This window comes from Cydia fagiglandana, chromosome 13, assembly GCF_963556715.1.
Source record: "Cydia fagiglandana chromosome 13, ilCydFagi1.1, whole genome shotgun sequence".
NCBI lineage: Eukaryota > Metazoa > Arthropoda > Insecta > Lepidoptera > Tortricidae > Cydia > Cydia fagiglandana.
The window spans coordinates 5,283,770-5,300,297 of NC_085944.1; the positions used below are offsets into that span (position 1 = coordinate 5,283,770).

A 16,528-nucleotide genomic window follows, 5' to 3' on the forward strand; every position below is an offset into this window, starting at 1 on the left:
ACTGATACTGGAAGAGATCCCTTAAAGGGATAAGTTCGCCTTTGTACTAATGACCAATGTTATTTTTCCTGTTTTGTTTTGATTTTTGTACAATAAAGTGTTTTACTACTACTACTATAGTGATAACGGTAAAACGCGCGTAGACCCTTAGGAGGAGTCATGGGGATGTTTTTAGGGTACTTAGATTATGTTTCTAAATTCCCATTGACATAATTATTTAATAATAGTTTCTTGTTTATTTCAATTTCATTGCTCATTCCAAGACATTATCTTTCAGTGGGCTGGAGATTATCTCTCTCTTTGAATTGGTGGAAGAAATATGTTTTTAATGAATAAAAGATTATACCAGCATTATATAAACCGAATGACATACTTTAACATAACATAACATACCACAAGAACAGGAAGTCGTAATAATCCTCAATTTGGACTGAATTTTATAGCTTTTTGACATGTTTGAGTCATAATAGTTGGATAACTTTACAACATACAATTCATATAAAGTATAACACATCTTAGGTATCCCTATAAGTCTTAATTTATTCTTACAAAGTAAGTGTAATAACAAAGTAATCCCTCGTCATCTTTCTCTTTAAAAAGCAATATTTAATATCAGCTAAATTGCCGGAACAACATTTAAAACCACTTAAAGAAAAGCAACGCTTAGCAATAAACGCGTGCTAACCGAGCTTTAACTAACGGTCAGTGTTTGGTTAACGGTGACTACTGGCCTTCGGTAATTAACTCCGAGTGAACCTTTGCACTGGCAGGTGTGGCGGAATTTAGGAAGCATAACTTGTTTTGTCTGAATTTAACATGTTGTGACGTCATATAGGTAATATTTTAACAACTGTCATGAAGTCACGTCTACCTAAAGTTAAAGCCAGACCCAGACTAGTCTGCAACGATTTTGATAGCACACGCAGTGCAAGTGTTATTTCAAACGTCAAATTTTATGAAACTATTAGACGTGTAAATAACACTTGCACTGGGTGTGCTATCAAAATCGTTGCAGACTTTTCTTGGTCTAACTCTATCTCAATTTCGGTAAGCACATAATTAAGTAAATACAAAGAAACAGATAGATGGCGTGAAACTAAGGCGTTCTTATTTTGCATTGAGAAAGCACATTTATACTCGTATCAGCCATCGGTGATTCGATTCTCGTAATAAGTGTGAATTCTGCATAACAAACAGAAAATTACTGAGAACGATTACACAAATCTCTCAGCTAACTAATTACCTACTGTAAAAGATATCGCAATTCCCGCATACTCGAGACTCTATCCATTGTACGAATAAGCACATGTTATACCGATACAAAGCAGTAACCGAGCCGCATTGCTCAAACATTGTTAGCATTACACACCGTAAACAACCAGAGCAGAAAGACCCGTATCTCATTCGAGTACCAACGTAACCACAGATCTAAGTTTACCAGCTTAAAGCGCGCGCGCATCAGCGACTGGGCGTTTTCAATTTGCCCGCGTTCGGAAGCGTTCGTTGCCGCTCGGGTGTTTTAGCCCCGCCCACCTGCGCGGGCGCGCGGCGCTATCCCTATCGCTCTTAGCGCCACTCGCTCAGTCTGTCTCTACGCGCCGTAGCTAACGCCTGCCACTCCCACAGAACGTTAGGCTATTTTCCAATTACTGAGCTTTTTGCTCTTACGCCGATGCCCGGAGATAAGCTTTCTCGTTACAGAATGAGTCGGTGTTGCGGTCGGCCCAACAAAAGGTTTGACAGTAATGTTATGACGCTACTTATGTTGTTGAAAATCGATAACCTTGTTTAGAGAAACCCACTTGCGAGGTTATGTTTATTTGGAGTTTAAATTACGTTTGGTTTCCTGGTAACGTAAAGACGCGACTGATCTTATCTTATTTTTTATCAAAAATACGTTTCAACTATGTCTTCTTTAACCCAAAGAAAAAACGGGTAGGTAAGTGTGAGTGGGACACAAAACTATTTTGATAGGTGCCTACTTTCTTGATTCTATAATTTATCCTTTACCACTTTTTATAATATTTGTTGTTCTACATTATAATTTATTTGATAATCGCTACAAGATTGATATTAGTTTTTATTTTGGGAACTCGTGTCACGTTTTATGTTCGTGCAATTATTTAATTAAGTATAATATGTAGGTACCATCAATCTATGTAAGTGACTAATAGCTAACCAAACATTATGCAATAATTTTCATCTAAAACAACTTTAATAGAGACCACGAAGTAAAAGTTAGAAAGTCGGACAATGGAACAAAACGACAATTGTTAAAAAACCCAAGTCTCATGACCCCTTACCTCTTACTTTTTAAAAGAAAAAGAGTTGAGAAATGGCGATGGTCCGAGACATAATTACGAAGAGCCGCGCATCGTCAGCTAAATATAAGCCAGAGCCTCTTGCTTTAAAATTAATAGCAATCTTTATGGTGTAATGCTGCGCTAGTGAGGTCAGGAATTTGATTATCGATATCGATATGCCGGTCTCAAGGGCGCAACTTGAAAGTCCGGTAATTATATCTTAGAAGTTTTAAAGTGTCGCCTTGTATTATTAGCTTTAGCCGACCAACTGTAAATATAATGATGCATTTACTTAATAGTTATAATTAAGTTGATAAAGATAGTGTAAGTGCTAGTAAATTCACAGAATTCATAACACGGGTAATTTAAAAGTTATATTCGTAATAACTTTATTCCTAGATGTAACTCCGCAAGGCATATTATTTATGTTAGCATAAATTGATTAACTTTCCCCGTAGCCTCTTGTAAATGTAAAGATATTTTGCCTTGCAAATTCTCAATTCAAACCTACCTATCTAACTCCAATCCGACGCGTAAATCCCCAGCCAAGATAACCCGACATTAGCTCCGGCCTTACTAAACCCATTTACAGCATTTATTGAACTAGCACCCGATCGATAAACGCCATAATTCCCGGCTGTCACAATTTATCGAGTGCACATCACTAGCCGGGAGCAAAGGTTCCACTGAGGGCGCAGGCATCAATTTACTCGGTAGCAGCCGCGGGCGCCGGCCGCCCCTGTCATTAACCCCCCTCCCGCCCCACCCCCCCGCATGCCCCTGCATGGCCCCTGGCAACTTTAACCTTTTTTGCTCCCAACCTGTTCGCAGGATGCTGCTGTGACTATACAGGCAATTTAAAGATCATGGCCATAGGCCATACGCGGTATCTCGAGCCTGTTAACTATGGTACGTAAATATAACGTGGGCCGGTTGTATTTAAAGTTATCGCTCCGAGTCAGGGCTGCATTGTGCGGTGTACAATGAGGAGCAAGGAATTACGGTTAATTGAATGTTGTTATTGGTATACATTTTTACTTGTTGGTACCAGCGAATGGTAAACTTGTTCTAACTGTTATCCATAAGAAATGTTGTGTATATCTAACTTGGCTACCCCTAATAATTGCGGTTATTGGTATACATTTATATATACTTGTTGGTACCAGCGAATGGTAAACTTGTTCTAACTGTTATCCATAAGAAATGTTGTGCATTAGATATGCACTTGGCTTGGCTACCCCTAATACCCGTACTAGTACCACGAGTTGACACTTGATGTTTACGTTGGTGAATGCACCGATGTATCAAATAATTGGTGCGATAGAGAGGAAATGCGATCGATTTCCGTGCTGTTTAATATTAAAAGTGAGCTAGGTATCCATCGATAGTATAAAATAATGCAAAGTAATCATCTCTAATTAGTGTATACTGTATAATCATAATATTGTATAATACACAGGTTATTCTATTCGCAGATACTGATATAAGTGGCCCCCCCTACATATATGATTTCTTGCGATTACTTAATATTAAGACTATAAGTAATAAGCAGTTACTATTAGAAGTATTTGAACAAATTAAATGATTTTCAGAAAATATTTTATTTCAGTTTATAATAAGCAATTTATTTATTCGTATGGCATTCATTATGAGTCGTTCCACAGTTTTATTTACAAATTAATGTCTAGGTTCTTCACCCATTGGGCTGCGTTATCAGTAAACGCTATTAAGTCCAGAGGGTCACCAGGGTACATTCGTTTTGGGCACTCGTGAATTATATGGTGGATAGATTGTATAGGCGCACCGCAATCACATTCCGGTGAGTTTTTCCACCCACACCGAAACATAAAATCGCCAGATCGACCGTGCCCTGTGCGAAGTCTATTAAGCTGGCACCATTCCCGTCTTGGGGCCGAGAAGCCTTTGGGTCTTTCAGTGGGATTGTAATCGCTGTAGGCTGTAGGCAGGTTGGAATTCCATTCCTCCATCCATTTATCTCCGATGTTGAAGTTATCCTTCATTAGTCCGTGTGCCGTTGAGTACGACGGGTGGCGGGATTTTAGGCGTTGTCTGGGAGGGTACATGAATTCAGGATAGGCTGGCAGTTCTGGATTTTTAGAGATTTTGGTGGCTTCGCTGAGCAGGGCTTGCTGTCTTCTGAGGTGCGGTGGGGGTATGTGGCTCAGTGTTGGTAGCCACTGGATTGGGGTCGACTGTATGGTTCCAGATATGCAGCGCATGGCTTTCCGCAATTGAACATCTACCTTCTCCACGTGGGCACTATTAAGCCATACGGGTGCACAGTATTCCCCAGCAGAGAAAACCAAGCTGAGGCCCGTAGTCCGGAGTACATCTGCGGTAGCTCCCCATGTTGTTCCGGTCAACCTATGCAGGATATTGTTGCGGGTTCCGAGCTTTTTGCAGCTAAGCAATTATTTTTGTTTTAGTGCTATTTTAAGGCGCAAGTATTTTACGTTATCGTTAAAATATAAGTATTAACTGCGGAATACCACCGTTAGTAATACCGTTGTATACCCAAGCACAATAAAAACAGCAATAAGCATCATCATTGCAAATCACTAACAAAAACCGGGCAACCATTTTTAAACTTGACCGCCATTATCTCCGAGGCTTCTCCGATGCGACCCTTAAAAGGAATACAAATAAAACTGGTCCGGATACCTCCAACCTGTAATTTGACCCCCACTTAAACAATTTTCTCAAATATCATTCCGTTCCGTTTCATTTAGTTCAGCCCTGACCCGCGGGCGCGCATTAGTCCCGAAACGATTCCAAAGGTAACCCCCATTAAATAAAATATGCCCCCTAACCACGGCTGAAGGTCGTCGGGGTCAGCCCGACCCTTTGTTCCTTTCTAAGAAATGTGTATCGATAAATATGCTCATGTGGTGGAGATTTTTAGTGGGTGCACTTTTTATTTGTCTACGTATCATCCAAAATCTTGATACATATATAGTGCATAATTACTTTCCTTTGCATTTTCTAGGAAATGTTCGTATTTGTCATGCTAATTCAATCAAGCTCATCAGTACTTTTTGTACCGAGACTGACTGAAATAGCAGGACGCGTTCGTACGTTTCCGTGAAAATACGAAGGAAAATAATCATGAATAAATCTGTAAGTACCATCAGCTACTATTAAGCAGAGATTTGCTATCAAGCAGAGATTTGTCGTTTCGCTGCACACGGGACTTGAATTCGTGATCTCTAACGTGTATTAAATTTACTTTTACTTGGGTACATGTACTTCTTTCTTAGAGTCTGTGCGGAAAGAGAAGAGTCGTAGAAGGGATCCTTCTCTTTCCGCGCAGACTGTACTAAGTACTCTTATTTTTCTAATCTAGCCTAGACGCCTTTTCCATTAAGGTATCTCGGTAATAAGAACATAAACTCACTGGCTGGCAGGGATAAGGCTAATGCTTTAAAAAGAGCAAAATGTATCGCAAATTGACCTGTCCTTCAGCGCTGCGCGGGCGCAGCCGCCGACCTGTCGCCGCTAATAATTCCGTTCCCATGCTAGCGAGCGCCGGTAGCTATCTCACTTTAATTATTCATAGACTTTTTTATACCCTGTCGCTTTTTACCGCTCGGCCGAAGCCTTATAAAAATTAAAAAACAAAATCGAACGCTCCGGCGCAATTTAAAAAAGGAATACGTCGGATGACACGGATCGAACTGAACTCTGGGCAAATGTCGCGCGGTAAAAAGTGGTCAAGCGTGGTGGAGCGAGGGGTGAGGTGAGGCTGCGCTGGGAGGGGGGGCAGGACGTCACGTAGGCGGCGCGGTTTTTGTCAACGTTCCCGCCGAGATGACGGGTCGCGGCGTCCAGCGACCCGCCTCGCCTCGACGCAGCTTCTTGATACTTGCGATACACTTTGACAAGTCACCAACTTATCTATCGATACTTGCGACAACTCCATAGACAACAATCTGCTGAGATTTACTCTTACAAAAGGAAAACATTGGCAAAATGTGAATGAACTGTCATCTCATCTGAGACGCTTACTGTTCAATAAGTACCTAAAAATCACTATATCTGCTTATACTGATTATTTATATGTAGGCAATTATGTATTTTATTAAGTGACTTAACCTGCGAACCGATTCTAAAATTCATAAAAGTTTCCCTTGCCATTTCCCTTGGTAATAAAATTCTGAATTGGGCATTTTAAGTGCCTATTAAAAGTACATACGTCTGAACGTAATGAAAAAAGCCACTCTATTATCCCAGGCAAATGAAACCGTTTTCGTCTCCCGCGTCACAAGACGCATTCCCATGCATTTTGCCCGAAGTCTTTCCTACGAAGGGTACAAATGTGAGTATCAATTAATAATATACCCGCAAGTGCCAAGACCCCGCGGGGACGCGTGACAACGCGACAGGTGCAGGACCATTATATACCTACCTACTACGAGTATAATAATACATTTGTACAGCTTCTTGTCAATGACTACTTTTGTATTCGTATTCGCGATGGACTTAACGTTCGCAATAATACTTACAATAGCTTTTCGGGTAAGTTTGGTATCAGTTGGTATCTAATTTAATAAGTAATAAGCAGAGATCGGAAAGGCTGTGTTATTTTATCAACGATAAATTTTTTATCGTATCACATGGCTTAATACTGATGTAGCCAAGTTATACCTAATTACAAAACCGGACCAAAATGACAGGTCTGAAACTCTGAACCTAAAGTTAATCCTAAAATATATTTATAAAGTTGATATTAGGTATACGGCTCAATCTTTAACCCATAAGTTGAAATAGCGCTTAAAATTTGGCGAGTTAAAAGTTGACTTGGCAATCTTGGCATCATTCAAGAGCCGCTTGTAAAGACATAGAACTTTTTGTTGTAAATTTCACGCGTACACAAATACATTTATTTATGCGGTCCTTACAAATAGGCTCTCTGTTTTCATCAAACCGTTTAATTGCCTTTATAATGGTCCCCATGATAATTAAACGACCAAATACGAAACAAACAGCCGTGGAATTTCTTTGTCGCATCGTGACGAGTTTTTGCGTATAAACGACTTTTTAAGCGGCAAATTATCTACTGCACTCTGGTCGACGGTTTCCCATTGAACTATTAAACGTTTTTAGGTAGGTACCTAGGCTAGGCTAGGGTTACCAGAAACAAATTTAGAATTTCCTGACAATTCCTGATTTCCAAATATTTTCCCTGACATTCAAATTTTTGGCGACGACGTTCTAGCCGTTAGCGATGGCCACACCTGATTGAGCCGATAGCCGCGTTTTATTGATTTAAGTGTTATTAAATTTATTATTTGTATTAATTTAAGTAAATAAACAGGTACTCCATAAAACAGTCTATCAATTCAAAAAAATTCTGACATTTTCGTGTTCCGTCCCCATTCCTGACAAAAGGCCAAAATTCCTGACATGTCAGGAAAATTCCTGTGCTCTGGTAACCCTAGCTAGTGCTGACGCTAGTGTTGGTAAGAACTCGAGTCTTTTGAGTCTAAATTTGAAGATCTTGACTGGGTTTTACAAGACTCAGTGCTTACAAAACTTGCATGTCTTTTAAGTCCTGAGTAGAGTCATTTAATGAGTCTTTTAAGCGGATCTGACAAGGACTCAAGCCTCTGAGTAAAGACTCCGTCTACAATGTTAGGTTTTATTTTTTAATAACAGTAAAAAACAGTATGACTTGTGTTTACATAATCCATGCATTTTATATAAGGCAACGCATTTCGATTTGTTTTGTTAAAATATTGAGAGTTCTCTGAAAAGGACTCAAGTTTCTACAAAAGACTTGGGTCTTTAAAAAGTCGAGCTTCGACATAATTATAAAAGTCTGAAAAACTCTGTAAGTCGAGTCGAGCAGAGGACCCAAAGGTCTTATCCAACACTAAGTCTACTATTAGTTATTCTGTGACTAAGTGACACCCCCTGTTGTTACCTGGATTCCGATGCTAATTCCGATAGCCGTGTGACTTCATGCGACTATTCGATCTCGCTTACTGTTAAATAAACCTTTGGTTTTATTTTTAGTGAACTTGTTAATTAATGTTAAGACAGTAAAGTTTTAATATAAATGCTGAAGAACTAACACTTACCGATAATAAGTACCTACAGCACCTACATAATATTAAATGAACTTGCGTTTAGAAAGCCTTAAGCTATTCTGACTAGGTTCTAGTCTATTATTATATTCTTGAAATCTGTTCTGTAGTGGACTAATGTTAACTGAACTAACGGTAGGTATAGGTACAGTCGCCATCAGATATATCGGAGCTAAAGCGCTCACAAATATCTGAACACGCGTCTATTGTCAGGGCGTTAAAGTGCGTGTTCAGGTATTGTGATCACCTTGGCCGCTCCGATATATCTGATGGCGACTGTACACATTTTATTTCAACTTCAGACGTGTGTAGAAGTTTAGTAAAGATGCCTTTGCGTTTCTATTCTGAAAATGCCAAAGTTGGCACAAACACAAGACGTTAACAATCCGTATAAAACGTACCTTGCGTTTCTCCGTAGCTAGCCCTAATTGCTATTTTTTTTTCTCTAAATTCCGTCTAGTTTTCCCACCGGGCTAGGCACCGGAGCTCCACTTTCCCACTTTGTTAATCGGCCACTTAGCCCCGTCACTACCGTCACTTTGACCCGCTTCATAATTGCTATGCAGAAAAAAATATTTTGTAAATTGAAGGCCCGTTTTAATCCAAGTTTCATTTATTTTAGAGAAGATATCGCTAAGAGACATTTTCTTCTTGAAGGGAATATCTATTATTTATTTATATTTATTGATCAAATAAATAACACAGCTTTACAGTATAAAACCAAGGCACTATGAAACTACAAAATAAAAGAAAACACAAGAAAAACGGTACACAAAAATTAAATTAACTAAACTATTGACTTTAATGATAGCTTTTGTCATTAAAAAATAAACATACTTAAATTATTAGACTATGTCGGTCTCGCATCGGTATATTCAGCCACCAAAAACGGTGTTTCTTAGGTGTTACACCGTAAATAGTCTGCAATAAACGAAAAGACCAATGACGGTGATTATAAAGCAGGCCACTGACGAGCCTTCCAAATGGATGCCGTTACAATGGATTCATCCAAATGGACGGCATCCTAATATTAAACATTGTACGTTTTTGACATTCACGGACCGATTTTGGATTGCAGCCACGCTATTTGGACTGTTGGAAGGCTGAGTTGAGCTGAGTGGCCACCTTTATACTCTTTCGGTATTTAAATAAAAGTAAACAAAATCTACCCTCAAATGGCTCAAATGGTTTAATGTTTTCAGATGAAAACATTAAACGATCAAATAATGTAGGTTAAAGTCAGGTCGTTCAGTGACTGACCCACAGGCGGTTTTGTATTTGGTTGGTTAACCAATAAATGTTATAACTACCCGAAAACGTACAAATTGTTTGTTTACTTTTATTAAATACCTAAAGATACAGACTATAAGTAATAACAAAACTTAGTGCAGCGGGACATTGTTTTTAGAAGAATCTACTACTTTCAAATAATCATCTTCCCTTATTGTTCTAATTTTATTTTATTACAAGCTTCCTGCCGGCGTATTATGTATGGCTTTATCCATCTTTGTCCACGTGATAAAACAACTGTCACTTTTTAACACCGTGGGTTAGAAAGTAACGGAGACCATTTTATCACGCTGTCACGTAGGCAAGAATGACCATCATATCCGTACTGATCTCATAAATACTGGTTAATCGCACTTTTGTTGGCTATATTGAAGTATTTGTTTTCATTGAATAGACGCCACCAAACCGGTATGGGATACTTTACCCCAGCTCAATAATGCATGTAGGGCCGTCATTGTTGGCTCGTTGCCGATCGATTATCGGTTATAATCGGCAAATTACTGAATATGAAACACATGCTGTCGCTATATACAACTTTATACTTATTACCGGATTTCATTTCTCCATAATCATTTCTTCATAATTTAGAACGATTTTTGTTTGATCTAACACGAGCATGAAAAGTTTCTAAGCAAGAAATATAACCACGTGGTTGTGTCAAAGTTATGATTCGAGTTTCACAAATATATTTACAAGCTAACGTTCCAAAAATATATTTACACGCCTCTGAGTATAAGGTCGTATAACTGAGTGTACGCGTACACCAGTTTTATTTTCTATGTAATTGGGTTTAAAAATTACAGTTTTGGATATCGAGTCACCTGTCCCAATATCGAGAGCCCTCTCGCATCCCATGGTCCTAATACTAGTGGCTACTAATAGCCCCCATTGAAATTAAAATCATTATTCAATGATTAAATTTTAAATCGAAATAAATTCAATTCTATTTTCAAAGACCGGGTAAGACCGGATAGTTTAGGGGTAGGTAATCTACACTCAAAGTTGAACAAAAAATTTTAAAGACTAACCCCCTTATTCATAAACGTTTACTAAAGTTGACAAGCCGATAATAATCGTTTGTCCCTTTCCGACGAATTGGTATGATGGAAAGGGACAAACGATTATTATCGGCTTATCAACTTTAGTAAACGTTTATGAATAAGGGGGGTAACAATTTTTCTTGTATTTCTTGGACCGCTAGAGGTTAATTTAATTCAGTTGTTTTCTAGCCAATACTTACGACACATTATCTTTGTTTACAGAACTTTCGCGAGCAGAGAATCGACGGAGCCGGTCTTCCCCTCCTCACCGAAGACCACCTCACAGGCATGCTGCAGATGAAGCTAGGGCCGGCGCTCAAGCTCAAAGCCGTCCTGGCGAGGAGACTCGAGCCGTGCGCGAGCTGCCAGGCACAAGCCCAAGCCAGCCCTACTACTGTCAGGATAAACGGGGCAGCCCTAAAGGCGGAGCCAAGGAGCAACACCACCAGCCCTAGTTAGGGTTGAAATAGTATTAACTTTTTTTTTTAATCATGTCGTGTTTCGTGTTTTCGGCCAGGTTCTGAGCGCGTTTATGGTGCTGTCATACGTGAATTCTAATGGTGTAAAAACAAATCACGTTAGAAATATCGATGTTTGTTAAAAATATATGTGGTGTATTTTTGGCATCAAATGTGCTCGTGAACCTGATTTTCACACTATTTTAAATATAACCGAATAATCAATGTCATTTATAATAATTGCATATTTTTACTCCATATCAAGAGCGCCAAAAACGGGTACGGGCGTGAAAGAATCCCCTTTTTCATTTGTTTTGATCGTATCGAACACGAACCACGCCTTCACTAGATAATAATACGACTCCTAAGTCATCGAGTCCACGTTTCAGTCTTCCTGTATTTGTATATGTAGATTTTGCATTTAGTTAATTATTACATTTAGGTGTACACTTAGCTTAATCTATGTAAATATAGATCGTGTATTGCCGTCCAAAATGACTTAATGAATAATTTTGTGAAGTATATTTGTGTCTAAATACTTCGCGGACCTTAAATAGTAAAATTCGGTGCTAAGACCCTGAGGGAATATAAAAACAGTAAGAGCTGTTTAAAAATGTATATAATGGCCGTTTGTAAAAATTGTTACTTATATATTTTGAGGCTACTATAATCTACATCTATACAGGGTCACAAAGATATACTGTATATACATACATAGTTTGTAAAGATGTATATTTACTTCACTGTATCATAGCATTTAATACACCTGAAAAAAGCTCAGTATATTGATACCGACTACAGTAATATTACTTAGTACATAATACGATTGTGTAATTTAGTTTAAATGAAACCTTTTTCCAACCCGCATAATATTTGCCTGTATAAAAATGTAAATAAGTACGTTCCACTTGTGACTAGTTTTCAGTTCTATTTTACTGTAGAGATAAATACAATGTAACGAGTAGGTTTTTACCTGTGGTAATCTCCTTAATTGCCAAAATAGTGTATGTTTTGCAACATATAGACAATACGTATGTATACATACAATATGTTAGAGTAACGTGATGGACAAGCGAGAAAAAAACTTTTCTTTGAAAGGCACATTATACACTTATACAGTACGTCTTCCAACACATAAATCACCTAACAATAGTAAATAGTACTGATAAAATAATAATCCTAGCATAATCGCAACACATACGATTTAAAAATATATTTAAAGGTGCTATTTTGGTGATAAAAATCTTTGCTCGTGCCTTAACCTCTAGCCGCCCAGAGGCCTAAAAAAAGGTCTATTGTTCCATTCTAATTTGAACTTTGTGTTGAGAAAATAAAATTTCATTTTGCTTGGCAAGGTTTGACGTATGGGCGGCTAGAGGATATAATATAGTCTTCCTAAAATGAAAATATATTCAGATGTTAAAGTATTACGGTTCTACGCTTTAAATCAGTTAATACAATAATACTTAATTATAGATAATAATTGAAAATATAAATAGGTGATGCTATTTTAGCATTATATTCAAGAATCAGTGCTTTTATTATGTAACTAACGTATAATAGGACCAGTGACTTACGAATGAATGTTTATGTGTGTAATATTAAGAGATGACAATAGTTTAGATAGAATAGAGTTAGTTGGTTTGTTTCATAAAATAAATTGCTTGACAATCTACTTATGGGACAAATCGAATAACTCAATTTATCTGAATCTGATGAGTTCCAAGCGTGACACGAGTCCATTTTTTTATTCCGTAAATTTAGTAATTATTACGGAGAATCTCCACAAGTATATTTCCCTGTCATTCAATTTAGTTTAAAACTTTTAAAACCACATCCATCTTTTTACTTTAAAAACTACATTAATGACAGTGAAATGGGCTTTGATAGTAATATGTACCTATATAGACTAAAATTAGTTAGCATCCATTTCCAAATAGCCGGTAGCATCGAAACGCCATGTGGGTATGAAACATTTGCGCAAAAACGCAACTTTTAATATAGTATATTTGGTACTTAATCTTTCTATACTTACTATTCATATAGCGTTATTTTACTACCGACTGAATCATAAAACTTAGTCTATTTTCCGAAGTTACTAAATAATATTAATCAGTTGGTAAAACCTAAAACAAACTAAAAAAAACTTGTGTTTAATCCTAACGCTTTCCAGAAGTCTTATGTGGAATAATTCAATTTTTCTACGAGAATTAGAGCTACGAAACGTTAGCTACAAATCGCTGGCCCAATATTACAGGGTTCTATGTAACATTTTCAAGATAGATGAAATTCGACTTAATGTCACTATGATAATGTTTAAATTTCAGCTCGTTAAAAGTGAAACATAGAACCATGTAATATTGGGCCAGCGAAATGCTACGCCGTAGTTCACTCGTGTAAGATTGTGATTTCGTTCAAATTAAGAATTCCGTCTAAATAAGGACCGTATTTGTATGTCCATAGTGACCATAATATATGTTGATATCCTGGACTCGTGTCGCAGGAGAGGGACAGACGCTCTATATTAACATCACTATCCCCTTCTAAATAGCGTCATTAAAGCAAGACAGCTAGTGTTAATATTTACACTGCCGTTCAAAATAGCAATGCTAAATTGGAAACATATTGAATGCGTCGTTTGAATGGCGGTACAGTGTCTGATAACTCAAAGACTTGTCTTATGGCCAATGTGGCTAATTCCGTCATACGGGCTATTCCGTCCACTAGCGTTTTCCACGAAGAACGAACAACATTGATAATTTCGTCGCCAATGCAGTGATTGCTTTTAGTTTTTCAGCAATCAAAAGCAAATGATTTTTCCTACGATTGATTATTATTATTATTTGTATCTCCTTAGATTTCACGGGCCTATAAATCCCGGTTTTTTGATAGGCTTGCGTGGGGATATATATCCAACATGTAGAGGCCCTTTGGAGAGCTTTAATGTCATGTAGAACGCCTGCTGGGACCCGTTCACAGGCGCAACAATAGACACCCATGAACCGGTCTCAGCAGGCATTGATTATTATTATTATTAAAGAATTATACGCTCGTGGACGGAATAGTCCCTATGACGGAATTAGCCACATTGACATTATGTTATTATTAGAATAATTATGTTTAACAAGGTATTAGTCACTTGTTTCTTCGCATTGTACTTAGTTTATGAAAGTGCTTGTTTATCTGTTTACGGACATTTGGGTCCGATTTTATGTGGAAAGAATTAAAATGATGAATATTGAGATACGTATGTTGTTTTATTCTTATTTTCCTATAAAACAATATACACATATTAAATTTTACCGTCTTAAAATACGTAGGTAATCTACCTTAAGTCTGAGTATAATACAGAAATAATATGATATTTAACTCACTAGCGATATCTATCACTATCACTATATGTATATTATTCAACTTTTTAGTGTCACTCGTTGCCATGGTTACAGATGTAGTGAATAATCCTTTGCCATCGTAATTTCTCGGAAACGGCCGCGAATATTTGTCATGCTACTTCAGTCAATTTCAGTATTTTTAGGGTTCCGTACCTCAAAAGGAAAAAACGGAACCCTTATCACTCGTGCGTCTATCTGTCTGTCCGTCTGTCACAGCCTATTTTCTCGGAAACTACTGGACCAATTAAGTTGAAATTTGGTACACATATGTAAATTAGTGACCCAAAGATAGACGTGTTTTTTTATAATTTTAAAATACATAGGTTCGAAGTTATTAAAGAAAATAGCCAAAAAATGACCATTCCCCCCTCTTTATCTCCGAAACTACTGGGTCTAAAATTTTGAAAAAAACACAAAATAGTTCTTTACCTGTAGATGACAGGAAAACCTATTAGAAATATGCAGTCAAGCGTGAGTCGGACTTATGTACAGAACCCTAGAAACGCAAGTCCGACTCGCACTTGGCCGGTTTTTTATTTTTTTTGTACAGAGACTGACTGAAATAGCGAATGGAGCCCTCGCACACGGCCTTGCACTTATAGGGGCCTAGGGGCCTCACAAAGCCAACCTTTTTATTACCTTGGGAATACACATTGAAAAGGGTCTCGCAGTGGCTTCGCCCACGTAGATTACTTAGTTCACGCTACGCCACTGTTCGTGCGTTTCCGTGAAAATACGATGGTAAATGATTATTCACTACATCTGTATGTCAATATTATATCCGAATACACTGGTAGAGTTAGACCAAGAAGTCTACTTCTATGAAATTTTGACATATAAATAACACTTGCACTAGGCGTAAATGCATTGGACGTCTCAACCGCTCTTGACACGGCGTTGCAACAATCATCCGTCAGGGATGCAGTGGCCATTGATGCGTGTGCTGTCAAAATCGTTGCAGACTTATCTTGGTCTAACTATGATTGCCTCAATCGTCCCCCTTCTTGTCAACCAGTTCGAAGTTCCTCTCGAGCTGGTGGGCGCGCTTGACGCGGTATTCCATCAGCTCGATGGTGGTGTACCCGGTGAAGCCCAGGAGAAGGAAGCATACGAGGACGTACAGCCTGGAAATTTGGGTAAGGGTTAATTTTTCAATTTTTCTTGTAATATTATAAAACGGGTTCCATTTTGTAAAAAGTACTCTCTTTCAAAAATTAATCTTGCTGCTGCTTGTACAATCCTATCCTAATCCTATCTATTGTTTGTTGCTTTTACAACCCTACCGGCAAATTGTAACTTTTATGGTTTTGTGATTGTATTAATGTTTACGCTCACTAGCTTAGATTAAGTGTTGGTTGCACCAAACTGTTTGTATCGTTAAAGAGTTCGCTAAATTTTTATGTACGGAAAGTTTCGTTGTAAAGCGCCGGGGCGCGCCGGCTGATGTTGATCAGTCTGTCAAATCTGGTTGGTGCAACTGGCCCTATGTATCATACCTAAGTTATGCATGTCGTTTTCTTTTCTCTTGTAAGTCAATTATTGTTATCCTCTTGAGAAAATAAAGGTCTTTAAACCGAAAAAGTGCTATGCCAACAACCTTTTGAAGAAATAAGTATTGATAATTTTGCTATGGGCTTAATAGTTATTTGTTTTACATGGGGGCAAAGTTTTTGTTTAACCGCTCGTGCTATATTGATACCCGAGCAAGCAAAAGATTCCAAAATTGAACCACGAGCGTAGCGAGTGGTTCGAAAAATGGAATCTTGAGCGTTGCGAGGGTTTCAAAGCACGACGGTTAAACAAAATTTGCCCCCGAGTGAAACACAAAATTTTTCACCACACCAACCCGCAGCAAATATTAAATGTAAAATATCAAACAAAATCAAACCAAATGAAATCCAAAAAAATGTTATTAAATATTTATCATCCAAAATCATA

General features: G+C 37.9%; 2 protein-coding genes across 4 annotated transcripts in view; one reads left to right on the forward strand and one right to left on the reverse strand.

Moving 5' to 3' along the window:
• Positions 1–12,789, forward strand: part of LOC134670096 (sterile alpha motif domain-containing protein 11-like) — a 250,446-nt gene extending 237,657 nt beyond the window's left edge. For 2 of the 3 annotated variants that reach the window (XM_063527785.1, XM_063527784.1), the window contains one exon: positions 10,963–12,316. In XM_063527785.1, the coding sequence (XP_063383855.1) occupies positions 10,963–11,199 (237 nt within the window). In that variant the 3' untranslated portion in view covers positions 11,200–12,316. Of the gene's footprint in view, positions 1–10,962; positions 12,451–12,574 lie in introns of those variants that run through there. The other variant, XR_010099013.1, reaches the window with a different exon arrangement.
• Positions 12,790–13,680: 891 nt separating this feature from the next.
• The window catches only part of LOC134670117 (UNC93-like protein), a 34,824-nt gene continuing 31,976 nt past the window's right edge, over positions 13,681–16,528 (reverse strand). The window contains exons 11-12 of the mRNA XM_063527805.1: positions 14,292–15,714; positions 13,681–13,875 (exon numbers count right to left, since the gene is read on the reverse strand). Coding sequence (XP_063383875.1) covers positions 15,579–15,714 — 136 coding nt within the window. The 3' untranslated portion in view covers positions 13,681–13,875; positions 14,292–15,578. The remainder of the gene's footprint in view (positions 13,876–14,291; positions 15,715–16,528) is intronic.